At 43.3% G+C, this 26652-nt stretch overlaps 2 protein-coding genes across 2 annotated transcripts in view; one reads left to right on the top strand and one right to left on the bottom strand.

Annotated features, from left to right (window-relative positions):
* The window catches only part of LOC311614377 (uncharacterized protein), a 120054-nt gene extending 106423 nt beyond the window's left edge, over positions 1-13631 (bottom strand). Inside the window, exon 1 of the mRNA XM_084869171.1 lies at positions 13568-13631. The gene's annotated coding sequence lies outside the window, so the exon portion shown is untranslated. The remainder of the gene's footprint in view (positions 1-13567) is intronic.
* A 3027-nt stretch (positions 13632-16658) lies between these two features.
* Positions 16659-25846, top strand: LOC311614289 (uncharacterized protein). The gene is made up of 3 exons (XM_084868976.1): positions 16659-16937; positions 22331-22454; positions 23384-25846. Exons 1-3 carry the CDS (start codon positions 16935-16937, stop codon positions 25453-25455), a joined length of 2199 nt encoding a protein of 732 aa, XP_084725102.1. The 5' UTR covers positions 16659-16934; the 3' UTR covers positions 25456-25846.
* The last annotated feature ends 806 nt before the right edge of the window (positions 25847-26652 follow it).

The following is a 26652-nucleotide window of genomic DNA, read 5'->3' on the forward strand; positions in this document are numbered from 1 at the left end:
ATCTGCATCTCAGCTGATAGCCCTTCCATACCACCAGTTGCCAATGTAATCTCTGACTCTTACCTTTCTCTCCACTTCCAAATTAGAAAATCATGGTGGCCACACGTAAAACACCAATGCAGAATCCAAAGCTTATTTAACCTCCACTGCCACCCCCAGTGGCTACTAACAACGACACTAACCAAGATAATCATAGCAGCATCTATCCTAGTCTTTCTACCGCCTCCATCCCATCTATAGGGTTCAGCCTGCTGCAGCCACAGGGAGTCTAATAACACCTGGCTCAAATACCCTGCCTCCATTGCTCCAAACCACTGATTGCTCCCATCACCTACAGAACAGACTTCCACGTTGTCACAAAGCTATTAAAGACCTGACTCCTTTCCCATTGTTTCCAGTTTCTAATTAAAAGAAGTATGGGGAAGGGGACAACTTAGGGTTCCTTAATGAGCTCAGACTTCACTCCAAGCCTTGACCCGTATAGCAACCCATGCCCGGAAAAACTTCTCACATCCCATTCCACTGGTTGCCCAAAACCAAGACCAGTTATATGACCCTAGTCCTGGAACATAGAATTCTGGGTTTAGTGTCCCATCAAAATCCCCAGGTCAAAGACCTAGAAGAGTGGCTGAACATATTCCCAGGACACAACTATCTCAGAGGCAACAAGAATTTGAGGCTTTAAAATAAGCTCTACAACTCAGCCCCCTTAAGTGGTTCTGACTGCAGGAATCTGATGAAAGTAAAGGTCTGTTGAGAGCCTGGAAACCACCACCAGGACCCATAGTCTCAGGCTGCTCAGGGCCCTTGCCCAGCCCAGGCCCAGTGATACCTGTATTCCATCATGGCTTTCCCAGGACTTCTCCATCCTCTCCTTAACTGCTATCTTCTCTCTTATAGTATGCTCTTCCTCTGAGAGGTTTTGAGAAAAGGTTAGTAACCTAACTCCCACCATGCCCCTTTTTGAATCCCAGCCATTAATGGCAGCAGCTTCCTGCAAATGAAAGCAAAACTCTTCACACAAAACTATGCTGCGTCTTCTTTGCTTCCCTTAGGTATAAGGCAGACCAGGAGTTCCCAAATCCTTCCTCCTCAGTCACACCACCACAGCCTGTCACCTTCTCCCACACAATCACACCATGTGACACCCTCAAGCAACTCACTATTCTGGCGCTGAGACCTGGACTTCAGGACCGGACAGGCCCCCACACCAGAGGTTGGAGGGTAAATGAGGTGAAGCCAGGTTGAACTCTGGAAGCAGAGAGTAGTTTAGAAGCACAAAGAACTCAATCACAGCCTGTTGTGACCCAACCAGCCTCACACACACAACTGCAGTGTGGGGACGCTACCTCTGTTGTATCGTGACCTAGCACTGGAACATCCAAATCTGTGAGCACACTGCAAAGGTCAAATTCACCACCAAGATAAAGACTCTGGAAGTCAAACTCAAAACAATGAGCACAGTGATAATGAGCCTCTCCTGGGCGTCGTTGACTAAGCCCAGCCCTCCTTGGCACAAGGCACTTTGGGTAATGTAGCAATCTAGCCTTGCATGTGTTTCTAGGATCCCAATCACTCACTGACCATTGCGAATATTGTTCTGGGGCATCCAAGTGACATTGGGAATTGTGAACTTTAGGTTTTATAAGATTGTCACAGGTTTCTAGGGAGTGTTATATACAAAACTGAACTCCCATTTGGAAACATTATTTCAGATTCTGTGACTCTTAGAATGCTCCCTGAGGTGAAAATTATTATTTGAATTATTCCTTAAGACTACAAATCTAAATGGATAAATATATGTAAAGATATTTCAATTGAATTTACATAGAGAAGAAGGATAGAAACATAGAATGGCTTCCTCCTACATGACCTCCTAATGGGCTATAGCCCATAACCACAGAAAGTGCTCTCAAATAACAACTGAACCAGCAGTATTACAGTGCAAGGGACTACACTCAATAAACTGAGACTTTTCAGCTTACCTTTTTTTTTTTCATGAAAACATCATTATTAAGATAAAAAGCAGGCTATATGTAATTCAGGTTTTAAAATGAAATTTGACAGGATATATAGGCAAACACATTGACATTCTCTATACTGTCTGCATGTCTGTAGTCAGTACACAATGAGATGTTAAGGAGCTAAGAGTTACTGAATATTTACTAGAGTTGCCAAGCCCGGATTCAATGCTTTACATGCATTATTATTTCATTTAATCCCCTTTGCAATCTGAGATGGTTTCACAATCTATTTGATGGGGAGGGAATCCAGACTCAGAGTTTCAATATGAATTGCTTGTTTGTAGAGTTAATAAAGGCAGGGCTGGAAGTCACACCCATGTGTCTCTAACCACCTTGCTTTGGCTTCTAATTTTAGGCTCTGCTACCCCCTAGAGCACATGTGTCAAACACAAGGCCCGCGGGCCAAATCCAGCCCGCCAGGCCTTGCAATGTGGCCCACACCGCGCTGTCATCACTGCACTCCGCTGTCAGTTTATGACATTGTCAGTTTATGACTGTTCAGTAAACCATTCGGCCCGCGATTTAGGCTGGATTTTAGATTTTGGCCCCTTCTCTGATTGAGCTCAACACCCCTACCCTAGAGGGTAGAATCGGAGATGCATTTCCATTAGGACAGACTAGATGTTATTGTGGGTAATGAGCAGCCCAAAAGCTTTAGTGGTTTAGAGTAAAGAAGGTATCTTTCTTGTTCCTAGCACGTGAACACCCTGGTTCTGCTGGAATCAGGATAAAGGAGCAGCCAACATGTAGGTTCCTGCTGGGTGTTATCAGAGATGGACAGAGAGGGCGGCCCATCTCCCTGGGTCCAGACTCTTCTGTTAAGATAACTGGCTTGACTCCCACATTTCATTGGTCAAAACCTATCACTGGCTGCAGCCCACATCAGGGTCGTTAGTAGAGCCTTACATACTTGATGGGCCCCAGTCCAAAGGCTACCACACGGTGCCAGCCTCTTTGGGTCTGCTAAGGGGCAAAGGAGAAGATTAGGGACTGGTAACTAATAGCAGTGGACATTAATCAGTATGGTTTCTTGGCTTTCTCCTCATTCACCTAGATTTTGTCCCTGAGCTTCTCCAAACCCAGGATTTATCAGCCTGAACTTAAAAAAAAAAAAAAAAAAAAAAAAAAGGAGATTGGTCAGATATCATTGCCATAAAAATCAGAACCCACTTCTGAGTGTGACCCTGGGTAACTCCCTGGTACCTGGGTCCCCCACTGTGCTGGGAGTGAAGTCCACACATTAAGAGAGATGACTGGAAAGGTCACTGCATGTTCTCTTATATTCACAGCAGTCACTACCCTGCCTCCCAGCCTCCTTGTCATTTGCATTGCCCAGGTGAATGATCCATGAGGTGGGGCTTATTGGAAAAGTACCGACAATAACACAAACGGTGATCCTGTGGTTTCCGTTCATTCTGTGCAGGAACCTGTGCTAAATGTGGTCCCTTCATATTTTCCCCATCCCCACTGCAGAGAGCACTGTGCCTATTCTGCCTTCTGGCCCTGGTGTTACGGGGAGACCATGCACACTCAGTAGATGAGCAGAGATGCCAGGTCCAGGAATGATGCTCAGAGCAGCCCAGGCACCTTCCTCTATTACCTTTAAGCTGATATATCCCATGTGCAAGGTATATGACCACCTCTGGAGTCCACCAGTTCCCTCAGTTCCCCAATCACAAAGGCTCTGCCTGAGGTGCCTAATCCTGGGACGGTGGCTGTCAGATGCTCAGGTAACCAGGGAAAGCTGAATCTTCTACTGTTGACACTGGATACAGCAGTGGTGTGATGGGGCATCACCTTTCCCTGATCTCCAGGTGGCCTCCCGCCCCTGAGGGCTCCTGGAGTGTGAGAGGGTACAGGTTGGGCTGAGGGATCCCCCACTCCAATGCATGAATTTTCATGCACCGGGCCTTTAGGACTTAATAAAGCCATAAGGAGCATTTGCATTAAAGACCCAGATATCTCTATCTGGTTAGAAAATTAAAATCCCAACCTTATTTGAGCAGGAGCATCTCTATTAATTTCCCAGAAGGACAAGCCTTGCTTCAGAGGAAGCAAATATTGGCAATCAGTGAAGATGATTACCATGGGAATCCATAGGAATGCTGACGGATCACAAAAAACAACAACAACCTGGGACTGATTATAGGATTATCCTTCCTCAGCTCTAAGGTCTTTTCAGTTGAGGAAACCTTGAGATAACCACCCTAGATGGGTCAGGGGACTAAAAAAATTAGTGTTTATCTTCTCTGCCATGACTTCAGCCACAGAAAACAGTTATGGAGGCCCTGAAAATGTCTATAAGCAAACAGCACACAAGCCACAGACCTTTGACCATTTGTAAAATATGTTTACAAGAGGCATTTCCCCCTCCAATTTACTGCAGTCTTTCCTCCTCTCTATGAATACAGTGTTTCTATGTTAATGGTGGTTCCATTTAAAACTCAAAGTCTTACAGCAAATGACACCAGCATATGAAATTTCATTCTTAATCGCACAAGGCTGCATTTTAATATAGGGAGGAGTTCCCTTAAACATTGTTGAGAATTATGTAATACTGTGAACAGAGAATATAATTCATATTGTTCACACAGGCCCAACAAAAGACACCTATTCTGGGAGACCACTGAACTCACCAATAAGAGTGGCACCAGACTGCAAACTAGAACCACAAGGTCATGTGGACTATCTTTCAAGACCTTGGTCAGAATGCAAAATAACACAATATGTGACAAAGAGTGAATTTCTGCCATTCTTATGTACTCTGCAGCATGGAAAGTTTGGGAATCCACAAATACAGAGTCATATTAATTTACTCTCTTTAAAATATTACTCATATATATATATATATATATATATATATATATATATATATATATATATTTCACAGAGAAAGGGAGGGGTGAGAGATAGAAACATCAATGAAGACAATCACTGACCTGGTGCCTCCTGCAAGCCCTGGACTGGGAATTGTGCCCACAACCCAGGCATGTGCCCTTTGCTGGAATTGAACCCAGGTTTAAAGCTTGATATTTCCCAATAATTTTACTTTGTCATTGGGAAGGTTCTGAATAATGTTTGTTGCTACTGTGTCCGTTTGTGGAAAATAAAATACATTCTTGGGCTATAAAAATATGTAATCATGTCCATGTTCAATGCAATCATTTTGACAGTTTAAAAAGAACCATAGTGAGAGTATTTACACCAGAAAATTGACAAATACTACAAACCTACATACCACTTAATGTATTAATGAATGCTTAGACTTAAAAAAGAGTGGCTTCAATTGTTAACAATGTAGATTAAATGTGTCAGTATATTGTATAATTTGACTTCAGTTGTGCAGAGCATTAAAAGTGAATGAAACAATTTTCCTTTCAGGATGCAAAATCTATGGTTCCATATGTCAAAGAGTCTTTTGAGTCAGTGAGGAATTGTGGATATTTAAGCATATGTCTTACATGCTGCACAGTCCTCTTTTGGTTAAAACAATACATTTATTTAAACAATTTGCAGAAGATTCTCAGTAGACATTTAAACAAAGCAGATAAAAGTAATATTCACCATAAAAAATTCCTTAGTACATGAAATTAAAACAAAAGCAAGTTAAGATTATACGTAATTCCAGGGTTACTATTTGAAAAGGTTAACCATTGTATATCCTTGGAGGTAGCAGAAAAAATGTAATTTTTATACAATGTGGGTTAGGGGAAAGGCAAAAAGAATGACCATTTTGGCTCACAGTTCTGCATATCTTGTGTAAAATACTCACCTACACAACAGTTTGATAAATAAAACATATGTCCATATAGAGGATTGAATTAAAATATTCCCAAAAGATTTATTTATAATACCCAAAATCTAGAAATAACAAACAGTAATAAACAGATAAAGGGGTTATTCACAGAATCCAGTACTACATAGCAATAAGAAAATTACTCTTCACATAAGCATTTTTATTGAATCTCAAAATGACTGTGTAGCTTGGAGGAAACCAGCATTTGTTGAAAAGTACAATACAAATAGTGCCAATAAAATTATGAACAGTATGAACTATTCTATTGTAAAGGACAGAAAAATCCTCGAATGCATGGAGGGCTAAGAAAGTCAGAGAGATTACAAAAGGGCTGTAAAAAACACAGGATATGGCAAAGAATGTTTAGAGTTATGTGGCAAGAAGGAGAGAGCAAATCTATGTTTATCTCTTTCTTCCAGCCTCTTTCTATCTCCCAGCCAAAAAAAAGAATAAAATCATTTTCTAAAATATTTTTAAAAATACAATCTGAACTTCCAACTGTAAGCTTATTATAGCGCCATCCTGTGTACGAGTTTGAGGTGAGTTTATGTCACATGTGACAGTTTCACAGCTTTCTCTCTATGTCAGAGCTCACCAAATAGCACCCATTAGAAAGGTGCTCCCTGTTGCATGTCAGTTCCCATTTCCTGGGAAGAACAACCTTGCCTCAGTGGCAGCAAATGTTGGCAAGCAATTTAGAGTATTCCCATTGGAATCAACAGGAATACTAGCTGATTACAAAAGACACATCCTGGGGATGAATAAGGATTATCCATCCTCTAGCTTTGAATTCTTGCCTGTTGAGCAACAACCTTGAGGTGACCTCCCTAGAGGGGACAAGGAAATCCACAAACCCATGAGATTATTTTTTTTGCCAGTGACTCCAGCTACAGGAAATAATGATGGATGTCCTCAGACTGTGCTCAAAGACAAAAGAGGCCACATGACCTGAATCATTTGGACTTATATCTAGAAGAGGCACTTTCCATCTACTGTAACTGCAGTGTCTCCCATGACTATGAAATAAAATACAATGATGTGCTACTGAAATATCTAAGCAGGTCCATGTTCAATGCAATCATTTGACAGTTTAAAGAGAACCATAATGAGAGTATTTACACCAGGAAATTATCAAATTCTACACACCTACAGGTAACTTAATGGATTAAAGAATGCTTAGACTTAAATTAGAGTGGCTCTGAATATTAACGATGAAATTAAGAGTGTAAGTACATCATATAAGTTGACTTCAGTTGTGCTCCCTGAGAGTGCAGGTGTGACGGATTTACTTTTCTTAATTACTACAATCATATGGTTGTACTCCAGTGTGAATTCTGTGATGCCTTGTGAAAGCAGATTTTTTGCTTAAATGATTTCCCACATTTAAAACACTCATATGGCTTTTATCAGTAAGTGTGAATTCTCTGATGTTTTGTGAAAGCACATTTTTGCCTAAATGATTTCCCACAATCACTACAGTCATAAAGCTTATCTCCAGTGTGAACTTTCTGATGTTCTCTGAGAGTGGAGATCTGCCTGAATGACTTTCCACAATCACTACACTTATAAGGCTTTTCTCCAGTGTGAAGTCTCTGATGTTTTCTGAGAGTGGAGATCTGCCTGAATGACTTTCCACAATCACTACACTTATAAGGTTTTTCTCCAGTGTGAACTCTGTGGTGTTTTCGGAGGCCTGAGCTATCATTGAAGGACTTTCCACATTCACTACATTCATATGGCTTTTCCCAAGTGTGAATTCGGTGATGCTTTGTGTAATCATATTTTCGCTTAAATGATTTTTCACATTCACAACACTTATATGGCTTTTCTCCAGTGTGAACTATCTGGTGTTCTCTGAGAGTGGAGATGAACCTGAATGACTTCCCACAATCAATACACAGATAAGGCTTTTCTACAGTGTGAACTCTGTGATGCTTTCGGAGGCTAGAGCTATCATTGAAGGACTTTCCACATTCACTACACTCATATGGCTTTTCCCCAGTGTGAATTCGGTGATGCTTTGTGTACTCAGATTTTCGCCTAAAAGATTTCTCACATTCACCACACTCATATGGCTTTTCTCCAGTGTGAATTTTCTGGTGCTGTGTGAGAGTGAACATGCGCCTGAATGACTTCCCGCAATCACTACACTCATATGGCTTTTCTCCTGTGTGAAGTCTCTGGTGCCCTGTGAGAGTGACCCTATGCCTGAAAGACTTCCCACAATCACTACACTCATAAGGCTTTTCTCCAGTGTGAATTCTCTGGTGTGCTCTGAGATTGGAGAGCTGCCTGAATGACTTTCCACAATCACTACACTCATATGGCTTTTCTCCATTGTGAACTCTCTGGTGCTGTGTGAGAGTGAACATGTGACTGAATGATTTCCCACAATCACTACACACATATGGTCTCTCACCAGTGTGAATTCTGAGGTGTTCAATGAGGTAAGACCTTTGACCAAAGCACTTCCCACAATCACTACATTGATATGGCTTTTCCCCAGTGTGAACTCTCTTGTGGCGTAAAAGGTGAGAACTGTTACTAAATGATTTTCCACATTCACTGCACTGGTAAGGTTTTTCTCCTGTGTGAACTCTGTGGTGTATAGTGAGGGAATACCTGTGATTGAACAGCTTCCCACAATCAGTACACTCACAGGACTTTTCTCCAGTGTGAACTCTCTTATGTCTATTGAGATTTGAGATAGATCTGAAAACTTTCCCACATGTATTACACTCATAATGCACTACTCCAGAGCAGACACCCTGATGTTGAACAAGGTTCTGTCTGTGGCAAGCAGCCTTTTCACCTTCATCCCATTGGTGATGCCTTTTTTTATCAGGAAATTCCTCTGAAATCTCACGATTGTGTGGCTCTTCAGTGTTGACAGTGGCCTCGGCCTGAAGAAGCTCTGCGATGTCTGGGAAGTCTTCCCCAACCTCCATACTGGTTGAAGACACCCCTGATGAATAGAAGCTGCACCTGGTCACAAATGAGGCCTGGCCCACAGCTTCCTTCCAGGGCTGTTCTCCACTGGCAGCTCTGTGTTGCTGGTGAGGGTTGTCACTGAAAGAGTAGTCTCTCATACATGCATCACTGTATAATGCTTTCTGCTCAAAGTCTGCTGTTTGTGCCTCAGTCAGGTGCAGACTATCTTTTAACACAGAGAAACACCTCCCACAGAGAAGGGTCCTCTGTGTTGCTGAAGCTGTCTTAGAAGCACTATCCTGTGACTTTTCTTGTACACATTCACTCTGCTCAGAACAGGCCTCTGCATCATGCCTTTTATGCCCACAACCTGAAAACAGAATAATGGTGGTGAAATAAATATCGACTATGGTGACAGGGAGAAGTTTCTTAATAAAAGTGTATCCCTCATAACACATTGGTTACATGCAATTGGCACAGTAACATATCTGCAGGCACGATTGATAACATGTTGCTGTCATGGTGTGTGCCACTGAAGATCACCATAAACGGAATATCTTAAACAAAATATGAAACAAAAACAGCAAGCATCACATGAAACAGAAGCTGGATCATCTGCTCAGTCTTCTGCTAATAGTGTTCAACAGGACTTGTTTGCTGGTGACATGGGCAAGCTGTGGAGAATATTGCTTATATCTTATTCCAAGTAAAATTAAAGAAATGAGAAGCTTGTGTCAAGGTCTAGTGAGGCACCCATGTGCATCTCATAACAAATATGCGGGTTATTATTTGTAAATACTGAAGATTGATCTGTTCAAAAGAACACATGATGAGAAAAGGGTAAAAAGTTGAAGGCAGCCGGAAACCAGGAAGTCACAGACTAAAAGATAAATCAGAGAAATGTCAAACATTGCAAGGAAAAGGAATAAATCAGCTGTTGCCAGTGCTAAATCAACCTAAACACTGTTGGAAATGAGCAGGTTTCTGGTATGATCAAAACACCCCCTTTATGTCATACTTCCCATGAGTTGCAAATCAAGAGGCAACCCTTTAGATCACCCTTCATGTTCACCCTGTGAAAACCCCATGGTTGCACTTGTCCCTTCTATTGTACAAGTACACATAACACAGATGTTCTGAGCTTTATTGAAAGACAATAGAGGTTAATAGGCAGCACATGCCCAGAGCAACACAGCATGCAATAGTATTTAGAGAACATAACATTACAAACAATGTAAGCAAGTCTTTCAAGAACCGACCATGGTTCATGCAAGTAAAGGCCATAACATGTCTTCAATGTCACAAAGAGCATTTAGCTGAAGGAATGGTGCAGAAATGGTAGCCATGGACGTGGGCATAGACACCTCCCAAAAAGTCAAAATACAAGCCTGGGCCCATTAAACTGTTTGGAACAATCCTGACTCCCAGACACTTCCTGTACTATTTGACGCTATGGGTGTGAGGGATTTTCATGGAGTCCTTTGCTCAGGTTTTTGCAAATAATGAAGCATTCTCTGCCTCAGCACATTTCACAGGATAATAGAATAAAATAGAGGAGCCCATGGTCTAGGTCTGGAAGAGAGAAAGCTTACATTTGGAGAATAAAGAAAGAGAGGACATAACCTCAGGACACTAGGAGAATTGTAAAGGTCTCACCTACAGATGATACAAGAGCAAAAACTTCCAGCATCATCTTGCGGTACATCAGTCTCTGAGCCTCATCAAGAAGCTCCCACTCCTCTTGAGAGAAGGTGATGGCCACGTCCTCAAAGTTCATAACTGTCACAATGAAGACAGTTCAGTCCATGATCAATTCTCTGTTAGGATTTTATGTTCTTCCTCCCCAACATCCATCTGCTCCCTCAGCTTCCCACATAAGAAAAGGACCCAAGGACTTGGTGCCATCCAAGTCCCTCTCTCCTTATATTCCTGCTGTTACAGTGTCTTCCCACAAAATAAGGGTAGATGATCATATAGATAATACCTGTGCTCTGGGACTCACATGCAAGCTACACTGCCCCTTTTCAATACCGTGGGTGGGATGAACATAGGGTATGGAGAGATGGTGTCCATAATGAGAGTGTAAGGATTTGACAGGATGCTTATCAGGCAATGATCTATTGTCTGCTGAATTCCCATTTTAAGACCCCAATAATTATGGCATCTCACTTCAATTATTTGAACACAATCTCAGGGTGCTGAAGCCATTATTTTGCACTGCCTCTTGGTCATAATTCATGGAACCACACTTCTCACACACAGCTTCATTCCCAGAGGAACAAAGTCAAATGTAACACAAGGATGCGGTGATGAGCGCAGTTTACTTTCTAATCATCTTTTCCAAAATTTGAATCCACCACCTCTTTAATATATTTTTCTTACCATTCTGCCTTACAAAGGCAGTGGAGATTTTCAAGTCCAAAGGATGGTGATGTATTCTATCTCATTCCTAATGAGCACTGTAACAGCCCTCAACAACAAGAGGACAGTGGACACACATATTTCACCTAAGTTTTCGACCAGGAACGTGCCTCCACAATACACCTTCTTTTCAGGAATTAACCTGAAAATTCACCACTCTATACTGTCAGCAGGTAATGGACTCAACCTGCATTCGCTCTTATTTAAATGTCATATCTCTGCAGCCTGGAATGCACATGCCCTCTCCAAGGGCACATCATTCCTTCTCCCACACCTGTCTCACACCTGCACTCCAACAACCACAGCCCCCAAGTCATCTCATTCTCTTCCTACTCATTGGTCAGCATTTGTGGTATAAATGCTGCTTGACAAATTCAAACAGGATTAAGTTCTACAGCAACTCTGAGAATCCACACTCGTTGAGGCAACCTTCAGTCCTTCAATGAAGGCCTCTTTTTATCAATCAGGTCCCATAGTCTATGGCCCTCACCCAATGCCCAGTGAATCTCACCAATGCCCACTGATGCTTTAAGCAAATCAACCAGAATGAGGAAAACAACTCAGGCTCAAACTCACAACAATATCTTGTTATGTGTTTAACAAGTAAATATGTAGCAGCTGCTGTCTCATCTTGTTTGTTTGCTCTTCATTTTCCAATTAAAAAGAAGAAAAAACATGATCTACAACACTTCCTTAGTACCTACACTCTGCCTACATTTTACAGAAGTTTTCATCCTGAACTGTGTCTCAGAGTTCCTGTCGCTCATGAACTGCTCCCTGAAATATCACAATGCTAATAGGTAAAATATACATGTTTTCTGCCGAGGCCGGTTTGGCTCAGTGGTAGAGCGTCGGTCTGCGGACTGAGGGGTCCCAGGTTCGATTCCGGTCAAGGGCATGTACATTGGTTGCGGGCACATCCCCGGTAGGGGGTGTGCAAGAGGCAGCTGGTTGATGTTTCTCTCTCATCAATGTTTTTGGCTCTCTGTCTCTCTCCCTTCCTCTCTGCGAGAAATCAATAAAATATATTATTAAAATATATAGAGAGATAGATAGATATAGATATAGATATAGATATAGATATAGATATAGATATAGATATAGATATAGATATAGATATAGATATAGATATAGATATAGATATATACACACACAAACACACGTTTTGGTATCCCCAGTGAACATTACAGTTTCTACTATGAATATCTGCGTCTCAGCCAATGGTCCTTCCATACCTCCAGTTGCCAAATGCAATCTTTCACATCATCCTTCACTCTAACCTCTCTCTCCACCTCCAAATTAGAAAATCCTGTGGCCACACGTAAAACCCCAATGCAGAATCCAAAGCTTATTTCACCTCCACAGCCCCGTTCATGATCAATAACCATGACACTATCCAAGACAATCACAGTAGCAACCATCCCAGTCTTTCTACCACCTCCAACCCATCTATATGGGTCAGTCTGCTGCAGCCACAGAGAGTCTAATGACACCTGGGTCATAAGTTTTGCCTCCATTGCTCCAAACCTCCCATTGATCCCATCACAAACAGAACAGACTTCCACGTTGTCACAAAGCTACTCAAGACCTGACTGCTGTCCCATTATTTCCAGTTCCTAATTAAAAGGAAGAAAAATGGGCGGACACTTTGGGGTTCCTTAATGAGCTCAGTCTTCACTCCAAGCCTTTACCCACATAGGAACCCATGACTGGAACAACTTCTCACATCCCATCACACTGGTTGCCAAAAACAGGGGCCAGTCATGTGACCCTCATCCTGGACTTAGAATTCTGGGATTGGTGTCCCTTTAGAGTGCCCAGGTCAAAAACCTAGAAGACTGGCCTGACATTCCCAGGACACCACTATCTCAAACGCCACAAGACTGGGAGGCCCTGAAATAAGCTCTACAACCCAGTCCCCTTAACGGATTCTGCATCTGCAGGAATCTGGTGAAAGTAAAGGTCTGTTGAGAGCGTGCAAACCACCAGCAGGACCCATAGTCTCAGGCTGCTCAGGGCCCTTGCCCGGCCACAGACCCGGTGATGCCTGCATTCCTTCAGGGCTTTCCCAGGACTTCTCGGTCATGTCCCTAACTGCTATCGTCTCTCGTCTAGTATGCTCTTCCTCTGAGAAGTTTTGGACAAGGTTAGAAACCTAACTCCCACCATGCCCCTCTTTGGATCCCAGCCATCAATGGCAGCAGCTTTCTAAAAATGACAGCAAAACTCACGCAAAAGTTTGCTTCATCTTCTTTGTTGCTTTTAGCTATAAGACTGATCAGGATTTCCCCAATCCTCCATCCCCAGTCACACCACCATGGCATTATATGGTGCATTTTCAGCCTGTTACCTTGTCCCACCCAATCACACCATGTGACACCCTCAAGCAACTCACTGTTCTGGTGCTGAGACCTGGACTGCAGGACCGGAACAGGCACCCACACCCGAGGCTTGAAGGTGAATGAGGTGAGGCCGGGTTGAACTTTGGAAGCAGAAAGTAGTTCAGAGGCACAAGGAACTCAGTCACGGCCTGTTGTGACTCAACCAGCCACAGACAACAGCACTGCGATGACGCTACCTCTGATGTCTCGTGACCCAGCACTGGAGCCTCTGATTCTGTGAGCACACTGCAAAGGTCAAATTCACCACCAAGAGAAAGACTCTGGAAGTCGAACTCAAACCAATGATCACAGTAATAATGAGCCTCTCCTGGGCTTCATTGACTAAGCCCAGCCCTCCTTAGCGCATGGCCCTTTGGGTAATGCAGCAATCTAGCTTTGCATGTGGCTCTAGGATCCCAATTACTCATTGACCATTGCGAATATTGTTCTGGGACACCCAAGTTACATTGGGAACTGACAACTTAAGTTTTAGGGGATTGTCACAGGTTTGTAGAAAGTGTTATCTACAAAACTGAATTCCTCTTTGGGTACATTATTACAGATTCTGCTCCCTCAGGTGAAAAGAATTATTTCAATTATTCCTTAAGACTACAAATCTAGCTAAGACAGGGTTGGCTTAGTGGATAGAGCGTCGGCCTGCAGACTGAATGGTCCCAGGTTCGATTCCAGCCAAGGGCATGTATCTTGGTTGCGGGCACATCCCCAGTGGAGTGTGTGCAGGAAGTAGCTGCTTGATGTTTTTCTCTCATCGATGATTCTGACTCTCTATCTCTCTTCCTTCTTCTCTGTAAAAAAAAAAATCAATTAAATATAATTTCATAAAAGACTACAAATCTAAATAGGTAAATATATGTAAAGATGTTTTAATTGATTTTATAGAGAGTAGAAGGATATAAATATAGAGTGGCTTCCTGGACATTACCCCCTAATGGACTACAGCCCATAACAACAGCAGGTGCCCTTTCTGTGCATGGGAATATGCTCAATAAACAGAGTCTCAAAACTTCAGCTTGGCTCATTTTTTTTTACATCAAAATAGCACATTATTAAGAGTAAAAGCAGGCTATTAGAGAATATATGTAATCCTATCTTACTGGTTTACAAAGAAAATTTAAAAGAATATTTAGGCCAACATGTTGACATTTTCCATATTGTCTGCATGTCTGTAGTCAGTACACATTGTGATGTTAAGGAGCTAAGAGTTACTGAATGTTTACTATAGTTGCATAGCCTGGATTCAATGCTTTGCATATATTATTATTTCATTTAATCCTTTTAGCAATCTGAGATGGTTTCACAATCTATATGATGGGGAGGGAATCCAAGGACAGAGTCTCAAAAGTAATTGCTTGATTGTAGAGTAAATAAAGGCATGGCTAGAAGTCAAACCCATGTGTCTCTAACCACCTTGCTCTGGCTACTAATTTTAGGCTCTGCTGCCTCCTACACGGTAGATTCGGAGATGCATTTCCATTTGGCTAGATGGTATTGTTGGTAATGGGCAACCCCAAAACTTCAGTGGCTTAGAGTACAGAAGGTATCTTTCTTGTTCATAGCATGTAAACACCCTGGTTCTGCTGGAATCAGGATAAAGGCGCAGCCAACATGTAGGTTCCTGCTGGGTGTTATCAGAGATGGACAGAGAGGGCGGCCCATCTCCCTTGTTTCAGACTCTTGTGTTAAAGTGACAGGCTCGACTCCCACATTTCATTGGTCAAAGCCTATCACTGGCTGCAGCCAACATCACAGTCAGTAGTAGAGCCTGACCTACTTGATGGGCCCCAGTCCAAAGGCGACCACATGGTGCCAGCCTACATTGGGGCTGCTCAGGGGCAAAGGAGAGGAGTAAGGCCTGGTAGCGAATAGCAGGTCCAGGAGTGATGCTCAGAACAGCCCAGGCACCTTTCTCTATTACCTGTTAGCCGAGATATCCCATGGGTAAGGGAGAGACCTGCTCTCCAGGAATTAGACGTCCCAAACGACCCCGAGCCCTCTCCGGGGTATCTAGTTCCTCATTAGCAAAGAGGACTTAAGGGCCTATAAATGTTTTCCTCATAGCCTCAATAAAAGGAATAGCAGGGCCAGAACAGTGAGTAGTTCTCCCACGAGAGGTGGGCTCCTATATGGTCCCCCATATCTCAAAAGTAAAATTCTTCTAGTCTCTTTCGTTTGTGTGCGGCCCTTCTCCAGAACTCAAACCCTGAACCAGAACCCTGAACCGGGTGTGATGTGAAAGGGGTTCCCACATGTATATGTGTACATTATTAAGTTTTTTCATTGATTTTATAGAGTGTAAGGGAGAGGGAGAGATAAAAAGAAAAATCAATGATGAGAGAGAATCACTGATTAGCTGCCTCCAGCACTACTCCACCCCTACACTGGGGATTGAGTCTGCAACCCATGTTGTGCCCTGACTAGGAAAAGAACAACTTTCTGGTTCATAGGTCAATGCTCAACCATTGAGACACACCAGCTGGGCTTCATTATTAAAATTAATAATAATAATAATAATACCACCGAAACCGGTTTGGTTCAGTGGATAGAGCGTCGGTCTGTGGACTCAAGGGTCCCAGTTTTGATTCTGGTCAAGGGCATGTACATTGGTTGCAGTCACAAATCTGGGGGGAATGTGCAGGAGGGAGCTTGTCGATGTATCTCTGTTATCGATGTTTCTAGCTCTCTATCTATCTTCCTTCCTCTCTGTGTAAAATTAAAAAAATATATTTTTTTAAATAGAAAATAAAATAAATACGTGTAGTTTACATTGTTGATAGTATTATGAATGTGTTCAATTTCCCCCCTGTGTATATATCCTTGGTGAATCTCTTGTAGTCCTTCTACCCTCTCCCCCTAGGAGATCTGCCCCTCGTTTGCAGTTAGCCAACCCTCTGGACGCACCTTGTCCCTCCCCAGCCATCATTCACTCTGCCCCAACACTTGTATTGACCTAACTCTTTGGTTGGGTTGCCAACTCTGCTCCACTACTGAGAAAACTACATTACCCAGAAGGCCGTGCACTCGTGTGGGCGGAGCTAAAGGGCATTTTGGTGCCTGCGCATCCGGTTAGGGCTGGACTTCCGCCTTCCTCCTCTAGGCGGTCATTTTAACTTCTTAGGTCTTTGTCCACAGAGTCCGAGGCTTCAGGGCGCCAGTCGGGCGCAGGACGAGGCCTTTGGGGGCCGCTGCCTGTGGGGCGGGGCGTGTCTGAGGCGCCGGGAGCCCCCACAGCCCGTGGAGATCGGCGTCTCCGCGCCCCCCGGCTCCTCTCCGCTCCCAGCGTCCCCGCAGCCTGACCCCCCGGGGCCCTCCCGCCTGGGGCGCGGCCTCCCCGGTCCCGCCGCCCCGGGCCCCGCGCTCAGGATGGTGAGTCCCTCCTGGGGGCGCGGGGGTGACGGGGAGGAGGGTGGAGGGCGGCAGAGCCACCGTGTGAGGAGGAGGTGGTGGGGCTGAGCGGGGAGGATCGGGAACCCGGGCCTGTTTGGGGTGTAAAGTGAGGTGCCCAGACGTCCCGCTTTTGGCGGGACGGTCCCGATATTTAAACAATTCGTCCCGCGTCCCTTTACAATGGTCAGGTTAGTGTAAAGGCAACAATGAGATGAGGTGTGGTTTTTGCACGAGGAGTTTTACTTCCATTCTCAGAACGCTGGAGCCTTAGATGGTTGTGAAAGAAAAAAAAAAAGGGACATTTTCTGAGGTAGGATACTTTTTTTTTAAAATATATTTTATTGATTTTTTTTTTTTTTTTTTTTTTTTTTTTTTTACAGAGGAAGAGAGAGGGATAGAGAGTTAGAAGCATCGATGAGAGAGAAACATTGACCAGCTGCCTCCTGCACATCCCCTATTGGGGTACATGCCCTTGACCCGGCACCTTTCAATCCACAGGCTCTATCCACTTAGCCACACCGGTTTCGGCTCTGAGGCAGGATTCTAACTTCTCCTGACATTGCTCAGAGGAAGAACAGACTAGAAGTCACAGGCCAGCGGTTGTGGACAGGAAGGGGCAGTCCTGTAAATGATAAGGGAACTGGAAGAGTGAGCACTGAGGACTGAGCACCGAGATCACACAGGCACCTGGAGGGCACCTGGCCTCAGGGCTGGGCAGGGCACTGAGCAGCCTGAGCCCATAGAGCCTGCTGGTTGCCAGGCTCCCAACAGACCATTTTCTCTCCACAAAATCCTATAAATGTGGAATCTGTTAGGTGTATGGTAAGGTAACCAGACCTCCCAATTTCTAACAATGTGTCTCGAGTCCCGAGTCCCAGGGCATTTTTAAAAAGCCCCGATTTTTAGGAAGAATGCACGACAAGCTAGGGAACGGTGGGAGACGGGAAGGGAATAGACGGTTTTCGGCGGCCGTGTGGCTATTGAGCCAGAATATGAGTTTTATATCATTTTTGTTAATTTTCTAATGTTAAACTTTAAACATAACAAATAATTGTTGAGAACTGCTTATCAAAGTCCGAAACGATGAAAACATTTTGTGACCGTCTCTCGGACAGTACACATCATACTGGGTGCTAGTAAGCTAGTTAAACACGTGTGATGTCATTACAAATCAGCTATTCAGATAATTTAGGTAAGTAATTTATTTCATAATTACATAAGTTTTCTTGAATTTAGCAGACAGTACCCGTATTATTTATATTTTATTGTAGAAATATGGTAGCAACCATACTTGGGTAAAAACTGCTGTTTGAATTTTAACCCTACTGTTCTAACTTCCACCTTTGCTTACTTGCTTAAACAATAGGGTAGTTAACAGGGGATTGATTCCCACTGACTCAGTAGCTTCAGGGGTAGAAACTATAGATAACCTTTAGAGATTAACCTCTGAGTTCTGCTTTTGTATCATCGGCAAGATAGGGCCACATTCCAATGTTCCCAGCCTTTAGAATTTAGAACAAAGGGAAATTCCTGTGATTTGAACCTTTAAAAAAGACTTGCCTACACCTGGATCAGTGGATCCTGTGGACTCCACCTGGCCAATTTTTCAATAAATCCTTGCCTGCTTTTTTTTGATCAATCACCAGCCTCTGGTGGTCTTATTTATTTTTTTTTAAATATATATTTTATTGATTTTTTACAGAGAGAAAGAGAGAGGGATAGAGAGTTAGAAACATCGATGAGAGAGAATCATCAATCAGTTTCCTTGCATCACCCCCACTGGGGATGTGCCCACAGCCAAGGTACATACCCTTGACTGGAATCGAACCCGGGACCCTTCAGTCCACAGGCTGATGCTCTATCCACTGAGCGTCTTGGCCGCTGGTCTTATTTTGAACCCAGGGTTCAACCCCACAACATTTGTGGCAGCAAAAAGTCTAGCGCTGGCCTTGAAAGTGACACTTACAGCTTACATGACAATTAAGTGTTGAGACTTTGAAAGCCACTTTATGTGTGAAATATAATTTAACAAATTCTTGTGAAAATTTTCATGACCTTTTAAACAACAACAGCAATCTACTAAAAATAATTCACTCAAATGAGAAATATGCCAAGGAATAAAATAATACTGTACATAATTTTTTTATTTATTCTATTTGTAAATTATACTTATGTTGAAATTTAAAAATATATATTACAATACTATTTTTGCATTCTATGAAAAATTTTGTGGCTCCATATAGACCAAATTTTTCATCAAGAACCCCTCTCTCCACCCTCCCAGTCAATGGTGTCCCGCTTTACCAATGTTAAAATCTGGTCACCTTAGTGTATGGGTTTGTGGAACTTATTTCAGGGCCTTACACACTTGTGGCCCCTGAGATAGTAGAGTTGGGACTGTCAGCCACTGTTGTAGCCCTTGGACTTGGGGACTTTGAACAGACACTGAGCCCAGAATCCTAAGGCCAGGGGTCGGGCTTCATGATGTGGACCTTGTTTCTGACAACCGGTGTGAGTGTGAGGTCCTCCAGACATAGGTTCCAGAATGTGCTAAGGCTTGGAGTAAAGAGTGAGCTGAATCAGGAACCTGCAGGGTATGTCTATAAAAATACATATATATTTTTATTGATTTTAGATGTAGAAAGAATTTGGGGGGAGGGGACTGAGGGAGAGAGACTGATGTAGAGGCAGTCATCTTCACCACAGACAACACAGCATATTTATTGGTTTCCTAAGTGGAGGTTAAGGTCAAAAGGAGTTTTGGGTGTGCCCAGATCCTATTCATCAAGATCTGGGTAAGCTCCTCTTTTTTTTTTTTTGGAGATTTAGCTTATCAAGATCTGGGTAAGTAAAGGTCCTATTTGTTTCTCATTCCAAGCACAAGGATAAAGACAAGAAATCAGTACTGATAACAGGATTCTGCCAGTGCCCTCTGGCTCAGCTGATAAGAATTAAAAGAATGTCCACTGCCTTTCCCAACTGCTCTCTACAAGAGACAGAGCCACAGGGATGAGCAAAAAATAGGTATTTTTTGCCACTGAGAGGGCAGGGTGGGACGAGGCTAACTCCTGACTCCATTTTGTCCTGTGGGGCAGGGCGGAGCTGTCCTCCATTTTGTAACTGGACCCTAACCCTCACCCAACCAAATCGGGGTCAGCCAAAGCAGTGACATCACCACCCTTATAAAACCCCTTGACCTGTCGAAGTTGGGTCTCTCTTCCCCCATGCTGTCGGCATGAATGGGACAGAGCCCATGCTAGCATGGAAAAGGCTCTTTTGTTTATTGCATCAGACTCAGCTCCCTGGTGGTCCTTGGGGATCAGGAAGTCTGGAAGTAACACCACCTGCAAATACCTACTGTGGATCCAGCCCACAAACCAGGCATGTGACCTCATACCAGTGCATGGGTCTATGCTCAACAAAATGAGATACATCATCTAGGACAGTATATCACTGTAATACAGGGAATCATGGTCAGGTTGGTAATGGGAGTAGTAGTTCAGAAGGCACGGTGAGAGCCTGAGGACTAGCTTTTTTTCCTTGGGCCACTGTTTGTGGGAAGTGGGTGTCACAACACAACACAGGGACAGAAATTGTCATGTAGAGTGTGGGGAACAGATAATCGTTTAGCATGGCCAAAGCCGTTAAAAGATGAGTGGATTTGAGATTAGTGGAGGTCAAAGAGTAATTTAACCAAGATGGGATTAAGGCTGGTACATATCAACTTTTCTAAACTTTCACCAGGATTTTCTTGTGACTCTTGGTGTGGCCTGGCTCTGGGGAGTTGCAGTCAGTGCTGTGGATTAGCTAGAAGACTTGAGTGGTCATCTGTGAGAGGACCTTCAGGGCTGGGACTTGAGTGAAGGTTAAGTGAGTGATGTTGGATGTGACTAGTGAAGGGACATCAAGTGCAGCATCAGGGGAGGTGGGCTCTGTATATCTGAGATCTGATTGTTGTTGTTTTTTTGTTGTTGTTTTTTTTTGTTGTTGTTGTTTTTTAATGTATTTTATTGATTTTTTACAGAGAGGAGGAAAGAGGGATAGAGAGCTAGAAACGTCGATGAGAGAGAAACATCAACCAGCTGCCTCTTGCACACCCCCTACCGGGGATGTGCCCGCAACCAATGTACAGTACATGCCCTTGACCGGAATCGAACCTGGGACCCTTCAGTCTGCAGACCAACGCTCTACCACTGAGCCAAACCGGTTTCGGCTGATTGTTGTTCTTAATAGTTGAGGTTGAAGGAAATAAACAGTCATGGAGAGAGGCATACATAGCAGGAATCAAGGCTGTGTCTGTGAGTGTGGACTATCAGAGTGTGGGCAGTGCCTGATCCTGATTGAATATGGTAACCATCCTCTGGTCACACATGCAGAGTAATAAGTAAAAGACCAGGAGATGCTGATGGGTGCTGGGGCTGTGGAAGTGCAGGTGTGAGAGAGGTGTGGTAGAAAGAGTGATGTGCGCTCAGAGAGGGAATGTGAATTCATGGCCACAGCACCATGACATTGACATGAGAGTGACTGAAGGAAGAGTCTATTTCTGGTGGTTCCTGGATGTAACAATAAGGTGAACTGCTGTGTAATTGCCTGTAAAGAGAAGTGCTCGGGTGCTAAATTCTAGGTTAAGAGCTTAGGTGTCATTTAACTAACCACCTGCCTTTTGTTGCTGGTTTGACGCACTGATTGAATGGAATGAGATAGCATTCATCAGTGTTACCCAGCCTTGCAAATCTCCACTGGCATGGGTAAGGAAGATGGGTAAGAGAGAACTGGATTTTGGAGGTGGTGAACTATAATTTTGGAAAAGAAAGTGATTAGGAAATAATTTATCCACAACAAGGCATATTTGCATTTCCTTTCAAGTAGTGCCTCTGGGAAGGAAGCTGTGTGAGATGAGTGTGGTTCAAGGAACTATGTGCAGCTGGTAGTACAAAGCAATGGCCTCACCACATTGGGATTGGGGTCCAGAGGGTGACGTGTGATGCCATGTTTTTGGTGTCTTAGGGGAACAATCTGAGGGACTAGAATGCTATTTCGTGAGAGAACAGTATCAAATCACTCCCACTGTCTTTATGGCCAATATCCTTAACTAACCTATGCTTTTGACACCCAGTCTATTGATAGGAGGCAGTGTGGTGGGAGGGCCAGAGCTCAGGTATCTTCTATCTACTCAACTGCCTTAATTTTTGTTGGAAGAAAAATATCAGCAGGAATATAAGAAGACAGTGGCTTTCATGGAATGAAGGCCCTGTATTTTCTCATATGTGAAGAGTGAAAAGAGCAGATGGGATTGGAGGGTGGGTAGTAGGATAGACTTATAATATCGGGAGTGACTCTGGTCATGAGCTGTACTGTCCCCATTATGACAGGCTGTGAACTTTGAGGATGTGGCCATTACCTTCTCTCAGGAGGAATGGGGGCTCCTTGATGAGGCTCAGAGACGTCTGTACTGCAATGTGATGCTGGAAGTGTTTGCACTTGTATCATCTGTAGGTAAGACCTCCATGTTGTCCCAGTGTCCTGAGGTGATGTCCTCTCTTCCTTTATTCCTCAGGCATAGCTTTCTCTACCACAGCCAGAACATTGCCTCTGCTAATTTCCCCCACTGTCCTGTCAAATGTGCTGTGGCTGCCAGCCTGAGCAAAGGACTCCACGATCATCCATAACACCTGTTATCTCAAAAAGTACATTAAGTGGTAGGGAGTCAGGCGTCTTGCAGTGAGCTTAGCGGGTCCCAGTTTGCACTTTCCCTTAATGGGAAGCTGACAGTGTCTATATGCATGGCTTCAACTTCTGCACTCTTTCTCAGGTAAGGGTTCTTTGTGGCAGCTTCTGCCATGTTACGGTTTTAACCAACATGAACCATGGGCTGTTCTTGTAAGGCCCCCATTCAAATGTTGTAATATTTTCTTCTCTGAATACTATAGCAAGCTGTGTTGCTCAGGCCCAGGGCTGACTGCTCACTACTTCATCACCTCTTCCTCTGCACTGGTGCCTCCGCAACATTGACTTGCACATGTGTTATGAGGTGCACTTACATACGTGCTAAGTAGTTTTCAAAACCAGCTACTCCTTTATTGAGTTTTAGTTTGGGTAGGATGGAACCAACCTCTCGCACAGCTCTCCTGGTCCCCAGCAGATAAGCCATGGTGAATGTTGTTAGTTAAAGGATGAGCTGGAATCCATATTCTAATCCATGTGGTGCTTCCCATGTTTGTATCATACTTCTGTTGAGGTCTCCCTGTCTTGGGATCTTCATCAGCCCAAAAAAGTCACAAGAGTCTCTTATTCATCCTTCCTGCACATGTTTTATTTTCACCAATTTCATGAAATCAACGTGTGATGTGTAACACACTTTTGCAATGACACTTCCCCCTGTCACACAATCAACATTCATTTTCTCACCATTTTTCACTTTTCAGGTTGTCAGCATAAAATGGATGATGAGGAGGCCTGTTCTGATCATAGTGTATCTATACAAGGAAAGTCACAGGACAGGGCTTCTAAGTCAGCTCCAGCCACCCAAAGAACCCTTTTGTGTAAGCGGTGTTTCTTTGTGTTACAATATATTTTGCACCTAACTAGTTCACATTCAACATACTTTGAGGAGAAAACCTTCTGTAGTGATGCATATGTTGGAGACTTCCATTTCAGTGTAAATCCTCACCAGCAGCAGAGGAAAGAATGTGGAGAGGAGGCTTGGAAACAAGCTATGGACAGGGCATCCTATGTGAGCAGGTACAACTTCTACTCAGTGGTGCCTTCAACTAGCAGGGATTTTGGGGAAGATTTGCTATACAACTCAGAGCTTCCGCAGCACCAGGCCATTCTCAACACCGAGGAGCTACCCTGTGGCAGTGAGATTTCACAGGAATTTCTTGATTGTAAAAGTCATCACCAGTGGGATTACTGTGAAAATGCTGTCAGCCACATCAGGGAAGTTGTTCGATGTCAAGGTGAATTTTCTGGAGAAGTGATTTATGAGTGTAAGAAATGTAGGAAAGTATTTAGACGATATTTTAACCTCATTGGACCTAAGAGTTTTCATCCTGGAGAAGAGATGTATGAGTGTAGTGAATGTGGGAAGTCCTTCCGTCTAAGAGCTCACCTCACTGAACACCTCAGAGTTCACACTGGAGAGAAGCCACATGTGTGTAGTGAATGTGGGAAGTCCTTCAGTTATGGAAGTGCACTCATTACACATCAGAGAGTTCACACTGGAAAGAAGCCATATAAGTGTACCGAATGTGGTAAGTCTTTTAGTGACAGCAGTTCACTCCTTAAACACCGTAGAGTTCACACTGGAGAGAGGCCATATGAGTGTACTGAATGTGGGAAGTCCTTCAAACAAAGAATAATATTAATTAGACACCAGAGTGTTCACACTGGAGTGAAGCCATATGAGTGTACTGAATGTGGGAGGTCCTTCAGTCGAAGAAGTAGTTTAATTACACACCAGACTGTTCACACTGGAGAGAAGCTATATGAGTGTACTGAATGTGGGAAGTCCTTCAGTGTAAGAAGTGGACTCATTAAACACCAGAGAATTCACACTCTGGAGAAGCCATATGAGTGTTCTGAATGTGGGAAGTCTTTTAGGCAAAAACAACACCTTACTAAGCATCTGAGTATCCACAATAAAGAGAAGCCATATGAGTGTTCTGAATGTGGGAAGTCTTTTAGGCAAAAACACCACCTTATTGATCATCTGAGTGTCCACACTAAAGAGAAGCCATATGAGTGTTCTGAATGTGGGAAGTCTTTTAGGCAAAAACAATACCTTATTAATCATCTGAGTGTTCACACTGAAGAGAAGCCATATGAGTGTGCTGAATGTGGGAAGTCCTTCAGTCGAAGAAAAGCGTTAGTTACACACCAGAATGTTCACACTGGAGAGAAGCCATATGAGTGTATTGAATGTGGGAAGTCTTTTAGCCATAAATGTTACCTTATTGTTCATCTGCGAATCCACACTGGAGAGAAGCCATATGAGTGTGCTGAATGTGGGAAGTCCTTCAGTAACCGAAGTAAACTCTGTCAACACCAGAGAGTGCACACTGGAGAGAAGCCATATGAGTGTGCTGAATGTGGGAAGTCCTTCAGTAACGGAAGTACACTCCGTCAACACCAGAGAGTTCACACTGGAGAGAAGCCATATGAGTGTATTGAATGTGGGAAGTCTTATACCCACAAATCTAGTCTTATTGTTCATCTGCGAATCCACACTGGAGAGAAGCCATATGAGTGCAGTGAATGTGGGAAGTCTTTTAGCCAAAATTCTTGTCTTATTAAACATCTGAGAGTCCACACTGGAGAGAAGCCACATGAATGTAGTGAATGTGGGAAGTCCTTCCGTCACAGAAGTGCACTCCGTCAACACCAGAGAGTTCACACTGGAGAGAAGCCATATGAGTGTACTGAATGTGGGAAGTCTTTTAGCATTAAATCTCACCTTAATCGACATCTGAGAATCCACACGAGAGAAGCCATATGAGTGTACTGAATGTGGGAAGTCTTTTAGCCGTATATCAAGTCTTATTAAACATCTGAAAGTTTACACTGGAGGGAAGTGTTAAATGTGCAGGAATATTTATTTGTATTCACTTAAAATAACAACACTGAAAGTCACTGGGATCTATTTTTTTTTTTTTTTTTAACGTAAGCCCTTTTAATGGATCATACAGTGTACTATATTCCTCATGTGTTTCCAGTACAAGTGCGGATTCAAGGACATGCCCAGATCTACTACCTGATACATTTGTAGCTGAAGAGATTTTTTATTGGATTATGCTTTTATGAATTGTTTTACTTTTTACCTCACCAACCTGCAAATTGCTTACTGTACTCTCTTCTGCTTTATGAATTTTTAGTAAAGATTTTCTTTAGTACCTCAATTTTTTTGTTTTGTTTTGTTATTTCCACTTCTAGGGATGATTGTCAAGCAAAATTATGATATATCATCATAGAGTTAACAGATATTATTTGAATTCCAACCTTTCTGTGCTTTAGGAGGGACAGCATAATACTAGAAAATGACTCTTTGGCCAATATTGGCTTATACTGAGTGCATTGCTGCCCAAGGCCTTGAAAGAAAGATTGCTTGAATTTGGGGTTCCAGTTTTCATGTTTGATCCCAGCACATATGGGGATATAGGAGGCATCTGATTTTTTTTCCCCCTCTCTCACATATTGATGTCTCTCTCAATATCTCTCTCTTTTCCCCCTTCCCTTGCGCGCTCTCTCTCTCTCTCTCTCTCTCTCTCTCTCTCTCTCTCTCTCTCTCTCTCTCTCTTTCTCTTTCTCTCTCACTCTCTCTCAAAATATCCTCAGATGAGGATTACCAAATAATCCAAACATTCACTCTGGTGCCCTGAGATGAGGCCTCTGCCTGCACAGCCTACCTTTCCTCACTCTTTCCTGCCTTTGCCTGGGACATTCCCACTGTAACTGGGCACACTGTGTCCTTTCCAGGGTTTGGAAGAGAGGAGGCCCAGTCAGGGCCCTGGGGGGAATTTGGGTTCTGTGTCTAAGATGTATTGGCCGGGGTTCATCTATCTCCATCCATACTGTTTCTCCCCACCCCCTAGGCACCTTCCTGCTGCAAATGAGCACACTTCTGTATCTGGGAGAAGCCCCTTGGTGATTTGGACCCCAAAATCAGTTCATCTTTAGAGAGTCCTGCCTCCAACAA

The sequence above is a fragment of the Pipistrellus hanaki genome (assembly GCF_964339955.1).
Source record: "Pipistrellus hanaki genome assembly, chromosome: 21".
Classification (NCBI taxonomy): domain Eukaryota; kingdom Metazoa; phylum Chordata; class Mammalia; order Chiroptera; family Vespertilionidae; genus Pipistrellus; species Pipistrellus hanaki.